Source organism: Echeneis naucrates, chromosome 5, assembly GCF_900963305.1.
Source record: "Echeneis naucrates chromosome 5, fEcheNa1.1, whole genome shotgun sequence".
In the NCBI taxonomy this organism is placed as follows: Eukaryota; Metazoa; Chordata; class Actinopteri; order Carangiformes; family Echeneidae; genus Echeneis; species Echeneis naucrates.
Genome location: NC_042515.1, coordinates 10,911,341 through 10,930,284, shown reverse-complemented (window position 1 = coordinate 10,930,284; position 18,944 = coordinate 10,911,341). Strand labels below are relative to the sequence as shown.

At 41.5% G+C, this 18,944-nt stretch overlaps 2 protein-coding genes across 2 annotated transcripts; both read right to left on the bottom strand.

Moving 5' to 3' along the window:
* Positions 1–93: 93 nt before the first annotated feature.
* LOC115044067 (heat shock protein beta-7-like) lies at positions 94–3,639 on the bottom strand. The gene is made up of 3 exons (XM_029502899.1): positions 3,564–3,639; positions 3,294–3,427; positions 94–228 (listed from the first exon to the last, which is right to left on the bottom strand). Exons 1-3 carry the CDS (start codon positions 3,637–3,639, stop codon positions 94–96), a joined length of 345 nt encoding a protein of 114 aa, XP_029358759.1.
* A 1,319-nt stretch (positions 3,640–4,958) lies between these two features.
* epha2a (eph receptor A2 a) lies at positions 4,959–17,388 on the bottom strand. The gene is made up of 17 exons (XM_029501475.1): positions 17,200–17,388; positions 16,329–16,396; positions 14,183–14,819; positions 10,396–10,551; positions 9,958–10,290; positions 9,349–9,476; positions 9,039–9,216; positions 8,816–8,918; positions 8,489–8,541; positions 8,271–8,396; positions 7,998–8,183; positions 7,775–7,836; positions 7,473–7,682; positions 7,154–7,303; positions 6,657–6,850; positions 6,198–6,353; positions 4,959–5,786 (listed from the first exon to the last, which is right to left on the bottom strand). Exons 1-17 carry the CDS (start codon positions 17,273–17,275, stop codon positions 5,678–5,680), a joined length of 2,925 nt encoding a protein of 974 aa, XP_029357335.1. The 5' UTR covers positions 17,276–17,388; the 3' UTR covers positions 4,959–5,677.
* Positions 17,389–18,944: the final 1,556 nt, after the last annotated feature.

The window sequence follows — 18,944 nt, the reverse complement described above, 5'->3', positions numbered from 1 at the left end:
CAGTGCTGAGATCATGTCTGAAGGAGTTCAACAAAGCAAAATAGAACATGTTTGTTATGACGGTATGCACAGAGCACAGAGAGAGACGAAGGACTAAAATAGTCTGTGGGCTCTGACAGTCAGGACACCACAGTTCTCCATGGACGTGTTCACAGACATGGGGTCCACGTCTGATGGCAGTTCACATCGGTGGGAGAAAGTATTTGTCACTGTGCCGTCCTCTCCCAGCTGCATGACAGAAACACAGAGCATAAAGAATTAAGGTGTGAAACCAGGAAAGGGTTTTGTCACTTTACCCAGACTGACTGTACAATCTGCACTGCTCCCAGTAGATCCTGTGCATGAAAAAACGATTTTAAACAGAGGTGGACAGAGTACACAACTTCACTACTTGAGTAAAAGTACAGATACTCCTTGTCAAATACTAGTCCAATACAATTAAAACTAGCTTAATCAAAACATTACTTAAGTAAAAGTACAAAAGTATAAAAAAAAATACCTCAGGAAATGCAGGAATGGAAAGCAGCTTTATTGTCATTATACAATACACTGATGTGATTTTGCTACAGACATGTTTATAGCTCAAAAATACCTTCAGTTAAAGAACCGGTTTCGGGAGAGGTCCGGTCTCTGGTCTCATCTCTTGTCTGTACAAAACATATTTTATATGGACACAATGAACACAGTCTCAAACTCTGGGAGGTCTGTGGGGGTCCGGTCTCTGATGGTTTGCTGTGTGTTACCTCGTGTTGCTGTCTCTACTATTCACCTTGATTAATAAACTGTCCTGTGTGCTCCATGTCTAGTTCCTCCTCTGCCTCCTTTTATGATTGTACTTCTTGTCATAGATGCAGGATGACGGCAAAAATGGAGGCGAGAATTAGTGAGTTAGAATCGCAGCTCCGCACTTTAGCTAGCTCAGCTTATGCTAGTGTAGTGTTTCATTTTAGCTTGGCTTGTGGATGCTGGTAACCATGGTAACTCGCACACACGGAAGAGGAGAGATGAAGTACCTGAACACATGGACCGGCTTTATTCAGCTCTTTTCTTCCTTCAACATCACAACACAGTACTTGAGTTTCATCACACTGACTATAAAGCTTACAGCAGCTACAGCTGGCGTTACTTCTCACACCATTCACCGGAGAGAGATACAAACACACAACACAACATGGCTACGTGCTGACTACGTCACACATTACCCACAAAGCCACACACTGTGCAGCAGCCATGGGACAAGTGAATGTGAGACTCAGGGCAGATCCCCTAAAGTGGAGCTGTGTGGATATTAAACAGCTGTTTTAGCACAATACCTCATGTGCCACAAGTATCAACACACATTTTAATATAGTTCCTCCATTGCTGAGCCTGTTTTGTGTTTGTAAACCTTTCATCATCTAATCTCTACAAAAACGAGCTGTGTGTCAGTCATGTGGGGAAGTAAAGCACATTGCAGTGTAAAGGTGAGGCAGCATGTCTCTGTGTGTCTTATTGTCTGTCTGTTGTGTGAGTGATGCATGTCATGTATATCATATAAAAAAAAAAAAAATCTGTTTCCCAGTTCAGAATGTAAAGGAAAAATACAGATGGAGGATGTTGATCTACCGATTTTTTATTTTATTTTTTTTTTCCCCCCCTCCCATTTAAACTTAGTGGTAGTGGTTAGCGCTGCCGCCCCGCAAAAAGGAGGGTGGGGTTCAGTTCCTGGTAGGGGCGGATGGTCAGTTGGTGAAGTGGGCTACAGCAAAGAGAAGCGGACAGTAGACAGATGGTAAAGACACCAGACCAGACTAGAGAGACGTGGTTTGATTTCCAGTGTAGGCAGCTGAACCAGTTTAATTGGTTATGAGTAATGGACTGGGCTAATGCAAGACATTAGGTTCCCCAGGACCTAGACTAGACCGGTCATGGCACCCCTCCGGAGACTAGATCAGACCAGGAAAAAACAGAACAAATCACCCACTGAGATGACTTATTTATGGAGGAAAGAGGGACATAATTTAATATGCCTGTTCATTAAATGTAAAAAAATTTTTTTTTATTATTTTACAATTTAATTAATTATTGATTTTTATTTAATTAATTTAATTAATTATTTCATGGTCCTGTTGCAGTGCTTCATGGATTTATTCCCCCCCCAAACAAATGGTTTGGCCACCAAGCCTTCGCTAAGCCCCGCCCCCCTTGGTTACTGTTGCTATGCTAGGCTGTTTTCTGTTGTCTGTAGTTCGGTAGGAAAATGTCCGGTCAGCATCAGTCCGGTGATCAGAAAGGAAAAGAAAGAAGAATAAGAAAATAAAGGGTTAAGACATTTTCAAAACAAATATTTTTAAAAGGTGCTGACGTTGAAGCTGGGATGAGAAATGTAGACCAAGGTGAGAAACAGCGCAGTTAGCTTGTAATGATAGCTAACTAGCCAGCTCTAATGCTAACGTCCATTAGCCTAGCTTGTATTAAAGCCCGACACTAAACGTTATCTTTGACAGAAACAGGTGAGTTTGGTAGCTCCATCAGAAAGGAAGAGACAGAGAGGAGAGGGCTGCAGCTGCAGACGGGTCCGGCGGGGGGGGGGTGATTTATTTAAGTTGTTGCCGTTATTTCCGCACTTTCCGACAAAGATATTGGGCGCAAATACAGAAGTAGTACTCCACTGCTTCAGATACAACAACACACACAAGGACCGGGACATTACTCGTTGTTAATGTTATTTTGTGCAGGCAGACAGACAGACCTGTATTCAGCTGTGACTGAAGAGGAGTTGGACCTTGTTGTTGTCAGTGATGTCCACAGAAGACATCCAAACTCTGGATACAAGCTAATGCGTGTTCAGATAATAATACGGACACGATGTACAATGAAGAAGGAGCCGATCGTTATGGAGAAATAATCCAGGTCGGATGAGGATTATACATCGTGGCCATATTCTTACCTGGAACATGCACAGAGATGTGCGTGTCAGACTAGCACAAATTTAGCGAGTAACAAGACCATCAATAGAAATGTAGCGGAGTAAAATGTACAATATTTGTCCATCAAATGTAGTGAAGTGAAAATTAAAGTACAGATACTCAAAAACTGTACTTAAATACAGCAGTCAAGTAAATTTACTTTGTTACTGTCCACCCCTGATTTTAAACTGGCAGAAGTTCTGTAATGTCATTCATTAACCCATTTTATTACCTTGATATTATTTGTTTAAATCTTGTCACACATTGCAGGTTGTGTATAACAGTCTGCAGTCTCTTATTCATACTCCCTATACTTTAAATTAGAGAGAGAGAGAGAGAACTCGCCTTCTCAGCATGGACCTCTATCAGGTTGTTGGAGGTTGTGATGATAACATCCTCTGGGGGAAATTCGCTCACATCAACTGTGAACTGGAATATGGCTCCAAACACCTGGATCTTCCCTGTAGGATATGAATGTCCTGCAAAAAGTCAAAGTGAGATCTTGAAATTTTGGCTGATTAAGTTGCCTACTGTACTGAAATAAGCAAATTTTTGAGCCCTTATTGACTACTTCTTTTTAAAATCATATATCTGTGTCAATCTGTCTGAGCTGACCTGTAAATTTGTGTTCTTTGGTGTTCATCTGAGGTTTTGATTCTGAATCTTCAGAGCCAATCTCTGGTGGCTCCATACAGGCTGAGGAAGTGAAATGTCTCTTTGTTGATCCAGGTTACAATCCAGGTGACGCCATTCTAATCTAGCAAATTCTTTCTGGTCTCTGATAAGCGTGTGACTTTAACTTGAGTCTTTTATAGGCTACCAGGAGCTCATGGGTGCCACAGGGTGCGGGTGGATGTGGTTATCCCTGGATGATTCATGTGGACTGGAACATGACACAGGTCTCAGTTATTTATTGTGTTAGAACTGTTTGACTGTTAAGGGTCCAAAATTTCTTGCCACACCCTGGAGAAAGAGCCTTTGTGTGTTGGTGTTGGGTATGAAGGAATAAGCTATATTTATAAAGTGTGATATCAAGTGAGCTTTCACTGTCAACTTCAAACCAAAAAATACAACAGTAGGGCACAACACAATGGCTTTTTGACAAAATTTACACTCAATGCAGACAAATTTTAAGGCTGTACAAGCTGACAGTTTTTCCAAAATGACACTGTACCCACAAATTTCTGGTGAAAACCTTACACATAATTTAATATGTCTGAGTGGCAGTGAGTTGATGGAGCACATTTGTGTGTAAGCGTGACATTCTGCTCCACCTTGGCAAAGTCACCGAGGTTAATCAACTCCATCTGGACAACAGGCGTCACCAAAACAAGATGTGTTAGGCTGTGCTGCTGAGCACAAAGGAAAGAAAACCATTTAGAGGCAACATTTGTTTTAGATTCCCAGCAGACTGGGTAAACTAATGTAGTAGTTAGCCACAGGGCAGTGTCACAATAAAGGTATTTGTCAACTTGTGACAGAAAGGTTAATACAGTTGTGAGCAAAAAAACGTTGTTTGTGGCTGGTGTAGGAGAAAAGGTCGTTATTTTTTAATTTAGCTATGTAACTGCATGAAATGCTGTCTATATATTGAAGGCTATTTAGGCACTAAATGCTCTAAATTTTTAAAATTGGTACAGTATGACCTTTCTGTTCAGATTATCAGTGTTGTTGTCATAGTTATCATCTTACCTTGGTGTGTGTGTTTTGTTGCCTACTGGAGAAATTAAAATGAGTTATGATGATTATGAATGATTGTTAATTAATTCCTCTTCTACTGCTTATCTGTGGCGGTGAAGTTCACCATCCATCCAGCATTAGTTGAAGTAGTTTACTGTTCAAAATCAGCTTCAGCCTTTTGGCACCACAAAATATATGTTAGCAGTTCCATGGCAATCTATCTAATCGTTATGATATTTCACTGCTAAATGACTAACAAACAGTGCCATTTATGCAGCAACATTGCTAGCCTGGCCAAAAAAATAAAAATTACAAATATACGTAGACAACTGTTGATTATAGCAACGTGACCCAGTCACAGGCAACATTGATTTTATTTAAACACAACAAGCAGTCTGGCAAACATGGGCCAGATCAGAGTTGTTTCTCATGTAACAAATGACATAAATAGAAAATAAAAATAAATATTAAATAAAAATGGACAGTTGAATTAAGACATGGTGTAAACAAATGTTTGAAGGAAAACTCATCATGATACAGAGACTAACTACAAAACATAAGAATGTGTAATCATTTGCCCTGAGAGGAAAAATTATTCCAAATGTATAAGCAAGTCTCATTGATCTCAAGAACTGTAGCAAAACAAACTGAAGGATCCAGAAACAGGCAGGATAAAGTGAGCGCTTGGAAGAAAAAGCCCTTAATCAGGAAGAGCCTTGTATATATATCAGTCATTGTGTAAGTACAAAACCAAGCACTCTCACATTGTTTTGTTTTTTTTACTACATCACATAACTTGTTTATGTTGAAAATATAAAACATTTTTATAAAGATAAATTATTCCTCTTCTGTTATAAAGTACATAAGTGTTTTCAATCTCAGTCCTTTCTGAGGAGCTTGAAGGGTCCTCTTCAGTCATGCCACTCTGTGCCACAGAAACAAGAATCAGGGAGAGTAGCTCGGTTTCGTGGCCCCCACTTGAGTCCTCTAACTCTGTGAGTGAAATGACATGGTCGGTCAGTGCTCTTTGATTTGGAGGAATGCTTAGATCACACTGCAAACACGCTGAGAGAGCTGGTCTCGTCTTTCAGGCCCAGAATGCTGTAGACTATCCTCTTCATGTGACCGGGCAGCCGCACTCCAATATTCCTGATGTCTCTGTCGGGAAAACATAAACGACACTTATTTGAGTGCTAAAAACAACATGGACTCTGTCTGTGTACTTGTAAGTAGCTCATAACGCAAGTGGCTCCCTAAATGGTTTGGCTGGTACAACAAAGATAAAGAAGTAAGATTTGAAACAGCGATATAAAATAATGGGCACACAGTTGAATTGACTGTTTGCTTGTATGAAGACAAACACAAGTGACAGTGTTAAAAGGCTGGAACCACTGCTGTGAACGTAATAGCAGTAAAGAATGGGAGGAATGACAGTAGGATATTCCTGCATCACGAACAGGATAACAAATGTTCAAGTGGAGAGCTCAGTACATTCTCTGTGTTGCTACAAAACGTGGCCTGATGCCAGATACATCAGTGCAGCTGCACCTGTGCCATATGTGCACTTACTCATGCCTCAAGGCGAGCACTTGCTCCATGGTCGTGATCCCTGCGCGACTGAAGCTTTCACTGTACTGGCTCATTTTGATGGATTCCAGCCACTCAGGCACTGACCTGAACATGGTGCCGTCACAGCCGCTGGTGCTCGGCAGGCGGATGGACACGCTGCAACAAACAATGTAAAATTTACCATTTACTGCTACTGTCAACTGCTTGCTGATAATACTGCAGCTCAAACTGTTACAGAATTTTTTTTTTTTTTTCAATAATTTCTAATGGCAAGTACCAAGACTAATAACAGCGATTGGTACAACAATGTACAATGTGGGGTTACAGACAGTAATGTTGTTGTAATGTTAAAATCCTCCATAGGATGAGGATTTATTGATAGACTTATTCTCCATATTAAGCGGACATGATAGAGTTTGTTCCCAAAATGTAAACATCAATAAGAAATTGTGTTCATACCGTGGATCAAAGTCAGCTATAGTTTTCAGAGACTCTGGACTTCTGAGCAGTTTGTCCAAAATGTTGACAATGTCTGAGAATCGAGGTCGTTTGGAGCGGTCGTGTTGCCAACACTGGAGCATGAGCTGATAGATGGCTGATGGGCAGTCCATCGGAGCAGGAAGCCTGAAGGCTTCATTGATAGCCTTCATGACCTGAGGAAGAACATTAGGACAGAGTGAAGGCAGTGCAGTGAAAGCATAATTATTACTGAAGTGAAAGACAAAGTGTTTGGATAGGCAGCGGTCCAAGAAAGTGCTGCATTTGTATGTTATTGTTAGCAGGTAATTTGAAAGATGATGGTGGGAAACTACAGGAGATCAGTCAAATTTCAGTCACCACCTACTCTGCACGGAGTCTCAGTGGTAATGTGGATTAAAGTTTGACCTGCACAGGACCAAACAATTCCTCATTTCAAATATATGACTTGGAAAGAAGATCTGACAGATGAAATGTACCTCATGGTTACTCATGTCCCAGTAGGGCCGTTCTCCAAATGCCATGACTTCCCACATGACAATACCAAAACTCCACACATCGCTGGCTGAGGTGAATTTCCTGTAAGCAATGGCCTCAGGGGCAGTCCAGCGGATGGGAATTTTACCTCCCTGACAGACAAAATAAATGAACAAGTCATGAAAGGACTGGAAACACACAGTGCTGACAGACCAACAATTTAGATTGGGCACTTGAGAGTAAAAATATCATCAACAGGCTAACATTGGTTACTAGGGGGGGGGGGGGAAAGGGGTTATTTTCTGTAGCTGTTGGACCTACTCGGGTTGTGTAGGTGCCCTCTGCGTCGTCCTCTAGCACGCGTGATAGACCAAAATCAGACACTTTACACTCCAGGTTGCTGTGTACCAGAACATTTCTTGCTGCCAGGTCACGGTGGACATAATTCATGTCAGAGAGGTATTTCATGCCAGCAGCTATTCCACGCAGCATTCCCACCAACTGATACGAAAGAATCTCTCCATCTCGGTCCTAAAGGGAAAAATAAATATAGTTCAAAACTTTGTCTCATATTTTATTGATGTATGTGAAGTCATGTAACGGTCAGAATAATATGAACGTACCTTCAGATATGTGTCTAGCGCTCCGTTCTCCATGTATTCCGTCACTATCATGGCATGTTTGACTGAAAATTTAAACAAAAAATATATGTAGATTTTTTTATATTTTTTTATATGTATATGTAGATTTTTTTTCTTTCATATACACATATATACACATATATACACATATATATATATATATATATATATATATATATATATATATATGAGGGTCCCAACTCACATTTGGTGACTACTCCCTCCAGGCGGATGATATTCGGGTGAGAGAACTGGCCCATGATGCTCGCCTCGCTTAAGAAGTCCTGTCTCTGTTTCTCGGAGTAACCTGGCTTCAGGGTCTTGATTGCGACAGCAACCTCTGCTCTCCCAGGAGTCCTCATCACGCCTCGAAACACCTCCCCAAACTCTCCTGATCAGAAGACAGCGAGACATAATTTCAGATACCCAAGCACTTTGGGATTTTATTACATAGAAGATGAATTCTTAAAGCACTTACCAACGCCAATGACTTTCTGTTTGCTGATAGCATTCGGGTCAATTTCTGAGACAAACTTTTGGATGGCTATGTTCGGGTCTTCATACATGTGTGGATCAACGTATGTCTTCAGAGGCTTGAGCTGATCTGAGGGGGAAACAATGACCAAAATATTAGGCTCAATACCCTTTCATCAACAAAAACACTGAATTATTATGTGTGTGTGTAATTTTTTTTACCTGTTGAAAAGTAGGGATCCTCTGGTCCTCCCCTGCCACGAGAGCTCAGTCTCCTGAGAAGAAAACAAGAATGGTCACTTAAGGACTAAACAGAATATAGACTGGTTTTTTAGTAATTGTAGGTCCATTCTGGCTCAAAAAAGCCAAAACTGTATTCAATAACAACACTGGCTATTACTCATAAATGCCCTTAAGCCTCCAGGCCAGAGTGCCCTTAATTTACTTGAGCTTGTGGCATGTAATCACACAGTCTGCATGTTTGTAGATGGCATTTAGCTGAATGACACAGGCGTTGAGTGTGAATATATGTAGAGCACTGGTAACAACCTTCTACGCAGCAGGAGAACGGCCACCACCACGAGCAGAATAATTGCTACTCCAACTACAGCCACCATCACCATGGTGGAGTTGTTCTGGGTTTGAGACTCAGCTGAAAAAGTACAGAAAAATATTTCAACTCAAAGCACATTAAACAGAAGTTTATACCCAGTGACATTTGAGAATCTGTGCCCAATTCAGGAGATTATAGATTAGATAAGGTTGCCATTACCTAATGGTGAAGTACGAAACTCATACTCGGCGCTGTAGCTGCTGGGGTTGCCTTCAGGACTCAGTACCTGGACCCTGAACATGTAAGTAGTGTCTGGGTTCAGGTCGCTAACCTGGGCCGAGGTTTTCTCCGAAATCACCACTGTGTAGCTGGTTACGGTGCGCTCGCCATCGTCATCCTGGAAGAAGTAAATTGAAAGTACATAAATATACGATAGATAGATAATAGTTTATACCTTGACCAGAAAACCTTTTCAAAGGTTTGAACAATGGAAGAAAAAGACAAATGAGTGCAGAGCACTCTGTCTTACTTTTTTCCGATACATAAGCTCATAGCGGTGACTGATGTGGGCTGGAGGTCTGCGAGACAGAGTCCAGGACAGAGACAGACTGGTGGGGCTGTGATCATCCAGTCGGATCAACCTCACCTTGGGGGGATCTGGCAGTCGGTGAGCAGCAGAAAGCAAAATAATGGTTAGTGACTAATTGCAGCCTATGCAAGGAACATTTGGAAATGAAAGCCTTTGGGATTCTGTGGGTCAGAATTAATTCCTCTTTGGGTAGTAAGCTCTTCTGTCTGGAGGAGGTTTCACCGACAAGTGTAACATGAACTTTCATAAGACACCTACATGAATGATGCATTCCAGCTGTAAAACATATTTAAGGGCAGTAGTGGATTCATATGCCCTGTGTCCGTTTCTTACTGATAGTAATCTTATTTAGCGCTAATCCCAAATAGACATAAGATTAGATTTCTGTAGTTGGAGTTTATCTTTTTCAAATGTGCAAATTCAGTTTGTGGCAAAGAGAAGGTTTAATGCTTTATTACTTATCAGTGAGATCACATAAAACAGAAAAGATATTCATGTCTTTTTTTTTTTTAATGCTTCATTTGCTTCTTTACAATCAACCATGCTCACCGGTATAGTCCAGGGCAGTGGTGATCATCGCTACGGGCCTCTCGGTGCTGTACATGGACACTCCGCTGTGTGCCTCCACAGTAAATGTGTAATTCAGATGGGAATCCAAGTCAATAACAGTTACTGTGGTTTCCTCCAGTTTTGTAGCGCTTGGCTCAAAATGGATCCTCTCACTACAGGGGACGCACAAGGTTCCGTCACAGTTCTCACACACAACACTGTAGGTGAGGTCACTGCGGCCCCCAGTCACCAGCGGTGGACTCCAAGACAGCTGCAACCTGCTGTCTGCAGACAGGGTGGTGGAGGTTAGATCACGAGGGGCGCTGGGTGGCTCTAAAGGAAGGAAGTGGATGAAAGAACAGTTAGATGGGCCCTTCAACTGCCTTTCATGAGTATAAAAGTTGACTTTTCAGTAAGTTGTCCGAATGGGGCTGTTACCAGAGCAGGGAGCTTTTGGTGGGTCAGAAGGGGAGCGGAAGAAACCTTCCTCACATTCACATTCACTGGCGCCAGCTGCAGAGGGCTTGGTGTTATCAGGACAAACCTGACAGAAATCGTTTGATACAGATGGCTTGAAGTAACCTGGCTTGCATTCTGTGAGAGAGAAACAAGGTGTGTTTCAGTTTCCACATGACATATTGGTATAACTGTGTAACAGACAAACACAGGAAGGAATGAATGATCAAAATTCAAACAATGAAGCTGTCTCTGTAATACCAGCTCTTAACACCCAACAGGAAGCATTTGTTATGAGTAACCTATAATCACTGAGTCTTTGTATCCAGCGGAATGAAAAGGGATTTCCCTGACAATCTGTCTCCACTCGCCTTTTTTGCCTGGGGACCTGATCTCAGGTCACACTGCCACTGTCAACCGGATGGCAGCATTGCATTAAATCAATCAGGTGATTTGATCTGCCTTTCCCCTGTGAACTCCCAGCTCATATTCTCTGCCAGATAATATTTCTGTTTTTGCCAAAGGAAATGGCACCTTGGACACTGGATGGAGCGCTGCAATGGACATTTTAGCTCTCAGATAAGCAGCCTTCCAGGGCATGGGAGGTTAATGAACGCAGACTGCACAGAAAAAGACAACAAGAGCTGAAAGTCAGTGTGAGACTGATGTTTCCTCCCTTTTTTCCTTCCTTCCTTCCTTCCGCTAACCCCCTGACACCAGTCGCAAATTTTGTAGTATGGACAAGAGAAACAGGAAAGAGGAAAAGCCACTGCAAAGAGTTATGATTTTCAATGTGTTTTTGGAAAAAGATGCACATATTTCTCTGAGGTGATCAAGAGCACAGAAAAAAAGAGGAAAAAAAAAAAAACTTTAAAAAAGAGTGGATCTTATGAAAGCACTCCTGTCCCTGCTTTCATTCTGCTGTCTCTCTGGGGAGCAGCCTTTCATGTGGCCCCTATGCTGGTGGCCAAGAAAAGAGGTCGAGTGAACCTTGGATTGAAGACGTGGTCGCGTTACTTCACCACCAAGGCAGAAGGACCTTTGCACTCTTGAGTATTGCTGCAGCAGAGGAGAAGCAGCAGGTTGAAGTTGAGTACAAGGGATAGAGATGAATAGATGGGTGGATGGGGGATGGGGGTAACGGTGGTGCACCAACAGAAGTTCCCTCTAGGGAGTCACTCGGCGACAGAGTGGGTGTAGCTGAGGTCCTCTCGCATAAGAAAGAGGGGCCAGCCCATTTCATCTTGAGCTAGAGCAGCAGGACCTCTGTCACGTAGCAAAAGAAACTCCAGGCCTATTCATCTATTGTCTCGGAGAGTGGACAGAGTGGTGCCTTAAATATCTTGCATTACTTATTATAGAGCTCATAGTTGGCAGCATGTGAATGAAGCATGGAAACAAACATTGGTAACTACATTTTGGCTATGACAAAGTGTCATCACTACTTTTTTTCTTTTTGTTTTTTAATGATCAAACTTTGCTAAGTTGAAAAATTTTGGAATATCGTTTTGAATCTGATGTGAAAACTTTTATTTCACTTGTTGATGGAAAGATATTGTTCTACGCTCTCTTTTGATTACAACACACATGTGAAAAGGACTTATGTTCCGCACCGGTGCATCTGTTAATTGAATCTGTTTTCTGCTCTTTGTGCCGGCCCATTGTTCTAATGAGTGGGAACATGGATTAGGGAGCTCGTTGTGTGTGTTAACAACCGGATGAAAGAGCAAAGGGAGGCGAAGTGGGGCATGTCATTGGCTAACAGCTGTCCTGTTGCTCCACTAATCCTCTTGACTAAATTACACTCCACACCTAACTAAGCAGCCACGAAACTAACCAGCCTTATGCACCAACTGTTGGCTCACTCCCCACCCTCTGACTCCAACCAAGGACAACCTGCTTATTTGTGTCAGTCAGCATTCCTACTCATCTCATTTTACTTCCTTTTTCCCACAACAGTTGGGCTCTTCAGTGGAATTCACTTGGAGGCCGCGAGCCCCTCAGGATATCACTTTCTACAGCCTACTTGAAAATGGGAATAAGGCTATGGTTTTATGGTTTTACATTAGAGAGTTGGCTGGGAGAAGGTCCAACCCTGTGTTTTACTTACACAATAAAACCTGTTTCCTGCATCCTAATACACAGGTCATCCTCCTGACTATGGTATCACATTTTTTTCTAGTTCAGTGTATCCTGTCTTCCTCTCAACAACAGCCTGCCAACATCCGTTTCAGGTGCTTGCCTCAGAATGGTCCGAGACGTCGGAAACCTCAGAGCCTAAAAGATTGGATGCCTTGACTTCCTCACTTGGTCTGACTACATTTCAACAATCTCATAAGAAAATTGAAGTTATATAAGGAAATATAAAATGTTGTGTCTTGGCCAACCAAAAGTCAAACACTCAAAAATATTCAATGTTAATGAACATTTTTAGTGATGTAAGACCTAGAAGGCTCGCAAATCTTAACATTTGAAAAATTAGAACAATTTTGGGGAGTTTCTGGCACAAAAAAAAAAAAAAAAAAAAAAAAGGCTCACGATGAATCACACCTCAACAAAGTTGTTTCGTTTCAATCACCCAACTGCCAATTGCTTAATTCTTCTAGCTGGTAGTGTAACATGCCCATCTGTGAGGAACAGGCTGCTTGAAGAGACCAAATTTTCCCAGTCAAGGTGACTCGAACAATCAGGAGTCATAAACCACAACGTGAGTCAGTATAACCTCCAATAGGTGTGTCGGCCTCTTCCCTATAATCTGTGGTTTCCGTCACCTTGGCAACTGACACAAAACAAATACTTGTGAGGAGAAGACGCACAACTCAAGATAGTCATTTTGACACATTCACACGGCCCTTCCTTTAGTCAATCGGTGCTGTAGGTGACGTGAGGGTGAAAGAATTCCTTTCAGAAATCCCCGCAGCATACTGTGCCCTTCCTCCCTCCTTCCTCCTCTCTCTGTACCATCTCTCCTCCCACGTTTCCTCCAGACAGTTCAACACACCACACCCCAGAATGCCAACTTCCACACTGTGTGAGCACATTCTGCGTGAATGCTTTAAATATGTCCCTTACTGATACATATCTGTGTGTGGGCTTTTTGTGTTGTTGTTGTTTGCTTATTTTGATTTTTGTGTCGTGTTTTTTTTTTTTTTTTTCCTTAGCCCTTTAAGGAGTGAATTGTGAGTTAATAGTTTGTCTCAACACATCTTCATATTCAAATTAAATTAGCACACCAATAAGCTCAGCTACAAGCGTACCAGTTCCACACTACAAACGCACAATAATCTCAAAGTCCACAAAGACTTGAGAGCTTTTTGTACTGTACATTATCACTTCAAGCTATTGGCCTGTCCATAAAAATGTGTTAGCCCGGCCCCATTTGTGAGTCCTGAGAGAAAGACAGTGGAAGGAATGTGCTATTGGCCGACAGGTGAGGAGATGATGTCAGTCTGATGAGAATCTGTTGAAATGTCTGTTTTGTTTTTTTTTTTGTCATATGGAGCAATCTGTGGCTCAAAATCTAAACAAAGCCGGCAGGTTTAGACACCTTTCCTGTTTCCTCCCTCTTCCTGCACCCAGTCCAAGACAGATGTGCTGTGTAGTGCTTTTTTTTTTTCTTTTCTTTCTTTTTTTTAAGCACAGACACAATTATCATTCCAATGTGTTCATTTTTCATACCTTTCCACAAGAGTGGCTGGAGGTGTAATTTACTACAACCCACATAGACATGTCTCAATCGAGTCCACAGCATATTTCGGGCAGTGCTTACCTTGGCAGGAGTCTCCAGTGGTTTCGTAGCCGGAAAGACATTGGCACTGACCCACAGGAACCACCCATTCACCATCAGCTGTGCAGTAGATGCGTGGGGTGGCCTGGCTGACTGCGTTCTCCACACAGGCTCCCTCCACCTGCCTGAGAGTATCTGCCACCGTCTCCGGGAAGGATGCCAAGCTCTGAACTGTGGAGGGGCATGTCTTGTAGTAAACTCTGACTGAGAGCAGTGCCACGCAGGCGCCCATGTCCTGAAAAGCCAGGTAGAAGCCCTTCCTGGACAGAGGCCCAACGGTCCTCGTCTCGGTGTTGACCTTCAGCACACGGCCCTGCGTGACATCATCAGGAGCGATGGTGGCCACTTTACGGAACTGCCCTTTACGGAAGTTGGTTCCCACATCAGCGTCAGCCTCAGAGATGAAAAGGTTGAATGTTTCTTTGCAGGAAACAGAGGCGCCATCAAATGTGTTGCAGTCTCGTACAACAAACTGAAGCTCCACAGAGACACGCGATGTGCCTGGTCGCCGCTGAATGAATGTTGTGCGTAACCAGTTATCCTGCTCATTAGAGTCTATGCTACAAACGCTGTAGGTGTAGAAAAGGGAGCCATTCACCACTGTTTGGACTATCTCCCACTGCAGGATGGAGAGAGAGAGGAGAGGGATCAGTTTAAGGGGCAAAAATTGCTGTAACCAAACTGCAAAAATGTAAGAGAAGAAAAAAAAAAAAAAACCTCAAGTAAGTACAGGGTTCATAGTCTTTGTTCTTACAGCCAGTTTTACTGATGAGACACCTTTTCTTTCATGCTGAGTGAGAAGCTCATAAAGAGCAGAAGTGAGCTGGAGATTTTTTTTTCTCCACAAATTAAGATTACTGGCCTGAACATGTGCTGCACTCACAACGTGTGTGGTTTTCCATTAACGCACAGGGGTGCATGTGTGTGAGACACACATAAACCCAGCAAATGCTACTGCAGGATACCAACAAAAATGTCATAACAGTTAAATTAGCTTTATAAAAAACTGTGCAAAGGCTCAGTAGCACAATTGGTAGCAATTAAGACGTTTTAAAAGGGAGAAGTAATGACAAGCAGAAAGCTTGAAAGACTATGTTTAAGATTAAAATTTTAACACCTCATATGTAAGAAGTGCTGGCGTATTTCAGGGATTAAATTAACTCTACGTTACTTTAACACTTCCAAAAAAAGGGATGCAAAATAAATAGATATCTTTCAAAATTACATTATTACTAGTCCAAGAAAAGTTACACTGATTCTATTCAATCGGAGCAGCACTTTAAGGTACATAGTAGTTTATTTAAGTCTGTAATTTTCATTGTTGGACACATATCCTCTTTAGCAAGTCACTTGTAATTACTCTCCAACTTCTATATAAATACGTTTTCTGAACAACTACTTATTGCAAATTAAGATCTGTAGAGACAAATTTAACTACACTTTAAACGTGTGAGAAAGCTGGATCAGAACAAAGCAAAGATTGACAGACATGCGGAAATCCCATCTGATAAAATGAGTATCTTCAGATCTTTGAGAACAGTCACACAAGAAACATAGCCCGCACAGTGGAAGTGCCCATGTCCTGATGCTTTTTTTAGATGGAAAGCCACTGAACTATAGATAGAGGGATGGTTCTCCACACACGGACCACTCTTTTTCTTTTACTCATGTCTTCCCACTGTACAGATCATCCTGGTACTGTAATCTCTAAGTTCAAGAAGAATGACGTGGAGGAACAGCTCAAATGGTAGTTTTAGGGTTTTCTTGGGGAATGAAAACAACCTGATTAGATTTTGTAAAATGTACTTTAGTACTGTAAATTTGGGTCTGTCCGTGACATTTTAACAGCATTCATAAGTTCTTTATGAAAGAGTAGCATTTAACACAAGACCAGATGAGTTCTGCCAAACCTCATCTAGCTGCCAATCATTCCATGTGTCCCAGAGAGCTTTTTCACTGGAGTGAATGAGCACAAAGGGGCCTTCCTTATTGTTGCTAAAAAGGATTAAAACTATCATGGAGCCCGATCTTCAGCTGCCGTTTATTTATTTGGTGTCATATAGAGAGGAACAGTTTAACAACTTGAACCTGAAGTCTTAAAAATGCCTGTTGAGGTATAAATACTCACTCCGTTCTCATATGGCAACGTCAACCACCCCAACTCTGATCCTGAAGATCTCATGTCCAGCAAAACTTCTACAGTGACAAACAAAAACAAACAAACATATAACACAGTTATACCAAGCCCAGGATTGACAAGGGACACCTGATGTCGCAAATAAAATCTCTCACGCAATACAAATTCAGCTATTACAGAAAGCCAACAGTAATTTAAAGATCTAATTAGCTTATAATGTCTGTAATTCACAGACAGAGTATACATTTGTGTTTAATTGGATGTCAATTAAATACAAAGAACTATGATTTGACTATAGGATTAAGTCCTCTGCCTTGATCTCAGGGGCCAACAGCTTTATGGGGGGCACATGCCATGCTTTGACAATTTAATCAAGCATGTCGGTCCGATTCAGGGCTTCATGGACCGTGTCCTCCAGGTCCAGCACACAGGACCAATAATGTATGAGAAAGGCGTGGGCAAGTAAATGGCCATGACGAGAGGAATACATGACTCTGCGCCACAAGTGAGACCAAAGGGCTGACATGTTTAAACATTTCACAGGTGCCCCATTTCTCCTGTGAGCCGACAAATGCGAGAAATTACAAATCAACTGTTCATTTTGAGGAGAATAAGAGTTATGAGACGCTAAAATGACTAATCCGATTTTTAAGATCACTTACATCTTTTTAAATTGTATGATAAAGTCTAAAATGTAAAACCAAACACATTGTCTAGAAAAAACACAGCAGAAAGTCCTTCGTGAGAGTTTTAGCTGAACAAAGCCAGAGGAGTGGATTCAGAAGTAAAAGTACACAGCCGCTCAGATTCCGACCTCCTGACTCAGGAGCTGCGGTGAAGTCTGTCTGCGCCGGATACTCACGTTCTTTGGACTGGAGGCTGATGAATACTTGGCGAATAAATAAAAACAAAAACAGGTGGACTCGACGGAGCTCCATGTCGCCACGGGACTTTTTCTCCTTTCAAATCGAAACACAAAGACAGCGTCGGTTTTTGTGCCCCCGGAGCCTGTCTCCTCCGCTCCGCTCCGTCCGTCCGGCTCTGACTCCGCTTTCCCACTTTACTCCACCGGCTCACAGAGCACGCGCCCACGGCCCATTCAGAAACAGGTGGCGTCGAAGCCACGCCCCCCCCCGACATAGGAATGAGGATGTTCTCCATTTATGGTCAGTCAGAGGCGGGGCTAAACGCGATCGAGCTACATCTGTTTCATTGTGGAGAGGGAAGGTACATTCAGACATGGCGCTGCTAAATGAATATATATATATATTTTAATTCAACTTCAAGGCCTCTGTGACTAATCGATTCATTGACCGACAGAAATATTAATAAGCAGCTCTAAGTCACAAATATAGGTAGTTTTTCTCTCATTGTATCATGATAGACGATGTCATTTTAAACTCAGAGGAAGCGATTTTCACTATTTTATAACAGTTTCTGATGAGTGATGAAAATATCATCGTCATATCATAATAAAACCAAACACTTCTTTAGTATCATGGGTTAAAACTAAGTCAGTCAGCTAACTGAATATTTCATCTACTAAAAAAAAAACAAAAACTGCATATTTAGTTTGGTTTTATGTGACAGAACTAAAGGTACTCATGCATGTGGGGCCAAATATATGATCATTAACTGAAGAGTCTGAGTAATTTTGAGTAAAAGGCGGCTCATTGAGGTGAAGATACACAATTTTAAGTCCTGAACATACAGTAATTCCCTTTTTCAGAGTGTTGTACACAATATACTGTTAGACAATACTGTGTATGGATTTTTTTTTATTTTTTTTTATTTTTTTTTTGTAAGTACAGTGTAGTGGGTAGTTTAATCTATAGAAAACTATTTTTAGCAATATTTTTAAAACAAGACATGTTTCTACAATCATCAAATAAATAGGCCAACAACATTATCATTGACATTATCATTATGGGAATTTAAAAACAAAAAATTGTGGTAGTATACTCAATTACCCTACAGGTACCACACATTCACCAAAGACCATGTATCAATCAGGCATTCGAGTCACATTTCAGCACTTGCATCGTGTGTAATTATTAAACATGCTTTTATCTGTTGGCAATATTGTTTTTTATCTATGTTCTCAGAGAATTGGAGAAAGGGAAACTGGAACAATTCATTGAATGTAACTAAAGTGTAATGTTAAAGGAACCCATAAAATGAGTTCTGTTTATTGTTTGTTGGTGGTTTGTTCTTGGTCTGTATGTATTGCAGCGTTTGTGCCCTGTCTTTAAATGTATTTCAAGTTGACACAATGAGCTGCAACATTGGGCGCAAGCAGTCCATTGTAGTCTGCTCTGGTCCATCAAGTTAAACACCAGCGACTTAGTGTTTAAGTATACATTAAGAAACGTTTTTGAATATTTTACTTTTGCTCGAATCTTAAGTTGCAGTTGAAATGGTTCAAATGTTGTGAGTAATGCAATACAAATACATTTGGGTGTTGGTAACATTTTTGTTGGACAACTTTTACTCACCATCTTCCAAGTAATTGCCTGAATCCACCACCTCTCATCCAGGACTTGTCTTTCCCACGACTGGTAAAGGAGGGGTCAAGTGGGGGGGGTGGTCTCCTATGAATATATGACT

Excerpts from the sequence above, each read along its gene's own strand:
- LOC115044067 (XM_029502899.1), bottom strand. The coding sequence starts at position 3,639 with ATGGAGCCACCAGAGATTGGCTCTGAAGATTCAGAATCAAAACCTCAG. Across the intron at positions 3,428-3,563 it reads CAAAGAACACAAATTTACAG|GACATTCATATCCTACAGGG; the intron begins GTCAGCTCAGAC and ends GACTTTTTGCAG. Across the intron at positions 229-3,293 it reads TAGAGGTCCATGCTGAGAAG|CTGGGAGAGGACGGCACAGT; the intron begins GCGAGTTCTCTC and ends TCTGTCATGCAG.
- epha2a (XM_029501475.1), bottom strand. The coding sequence starts at position 17,275 with ATGGAGCTCCGTCGAGTCCACCTGTTTTTGTTTTTATTTATTCGCCAA. Across the intron at positions 9,217-9,348 it reads AGCTTATGTATCGGAAAAAA|GATGACGATGGCGAGCGCAC; the intron begins GTAAGACAGAGT and ends TACTTCTTCCAG. Across the intron at positions 7,683-7,774 it reads CGCTAGACACATATCTGAAG|GACCGAGATGGAGAGATTCT; the intron begins GTACGTTCATAT and ends TTTTCCCTTTAG.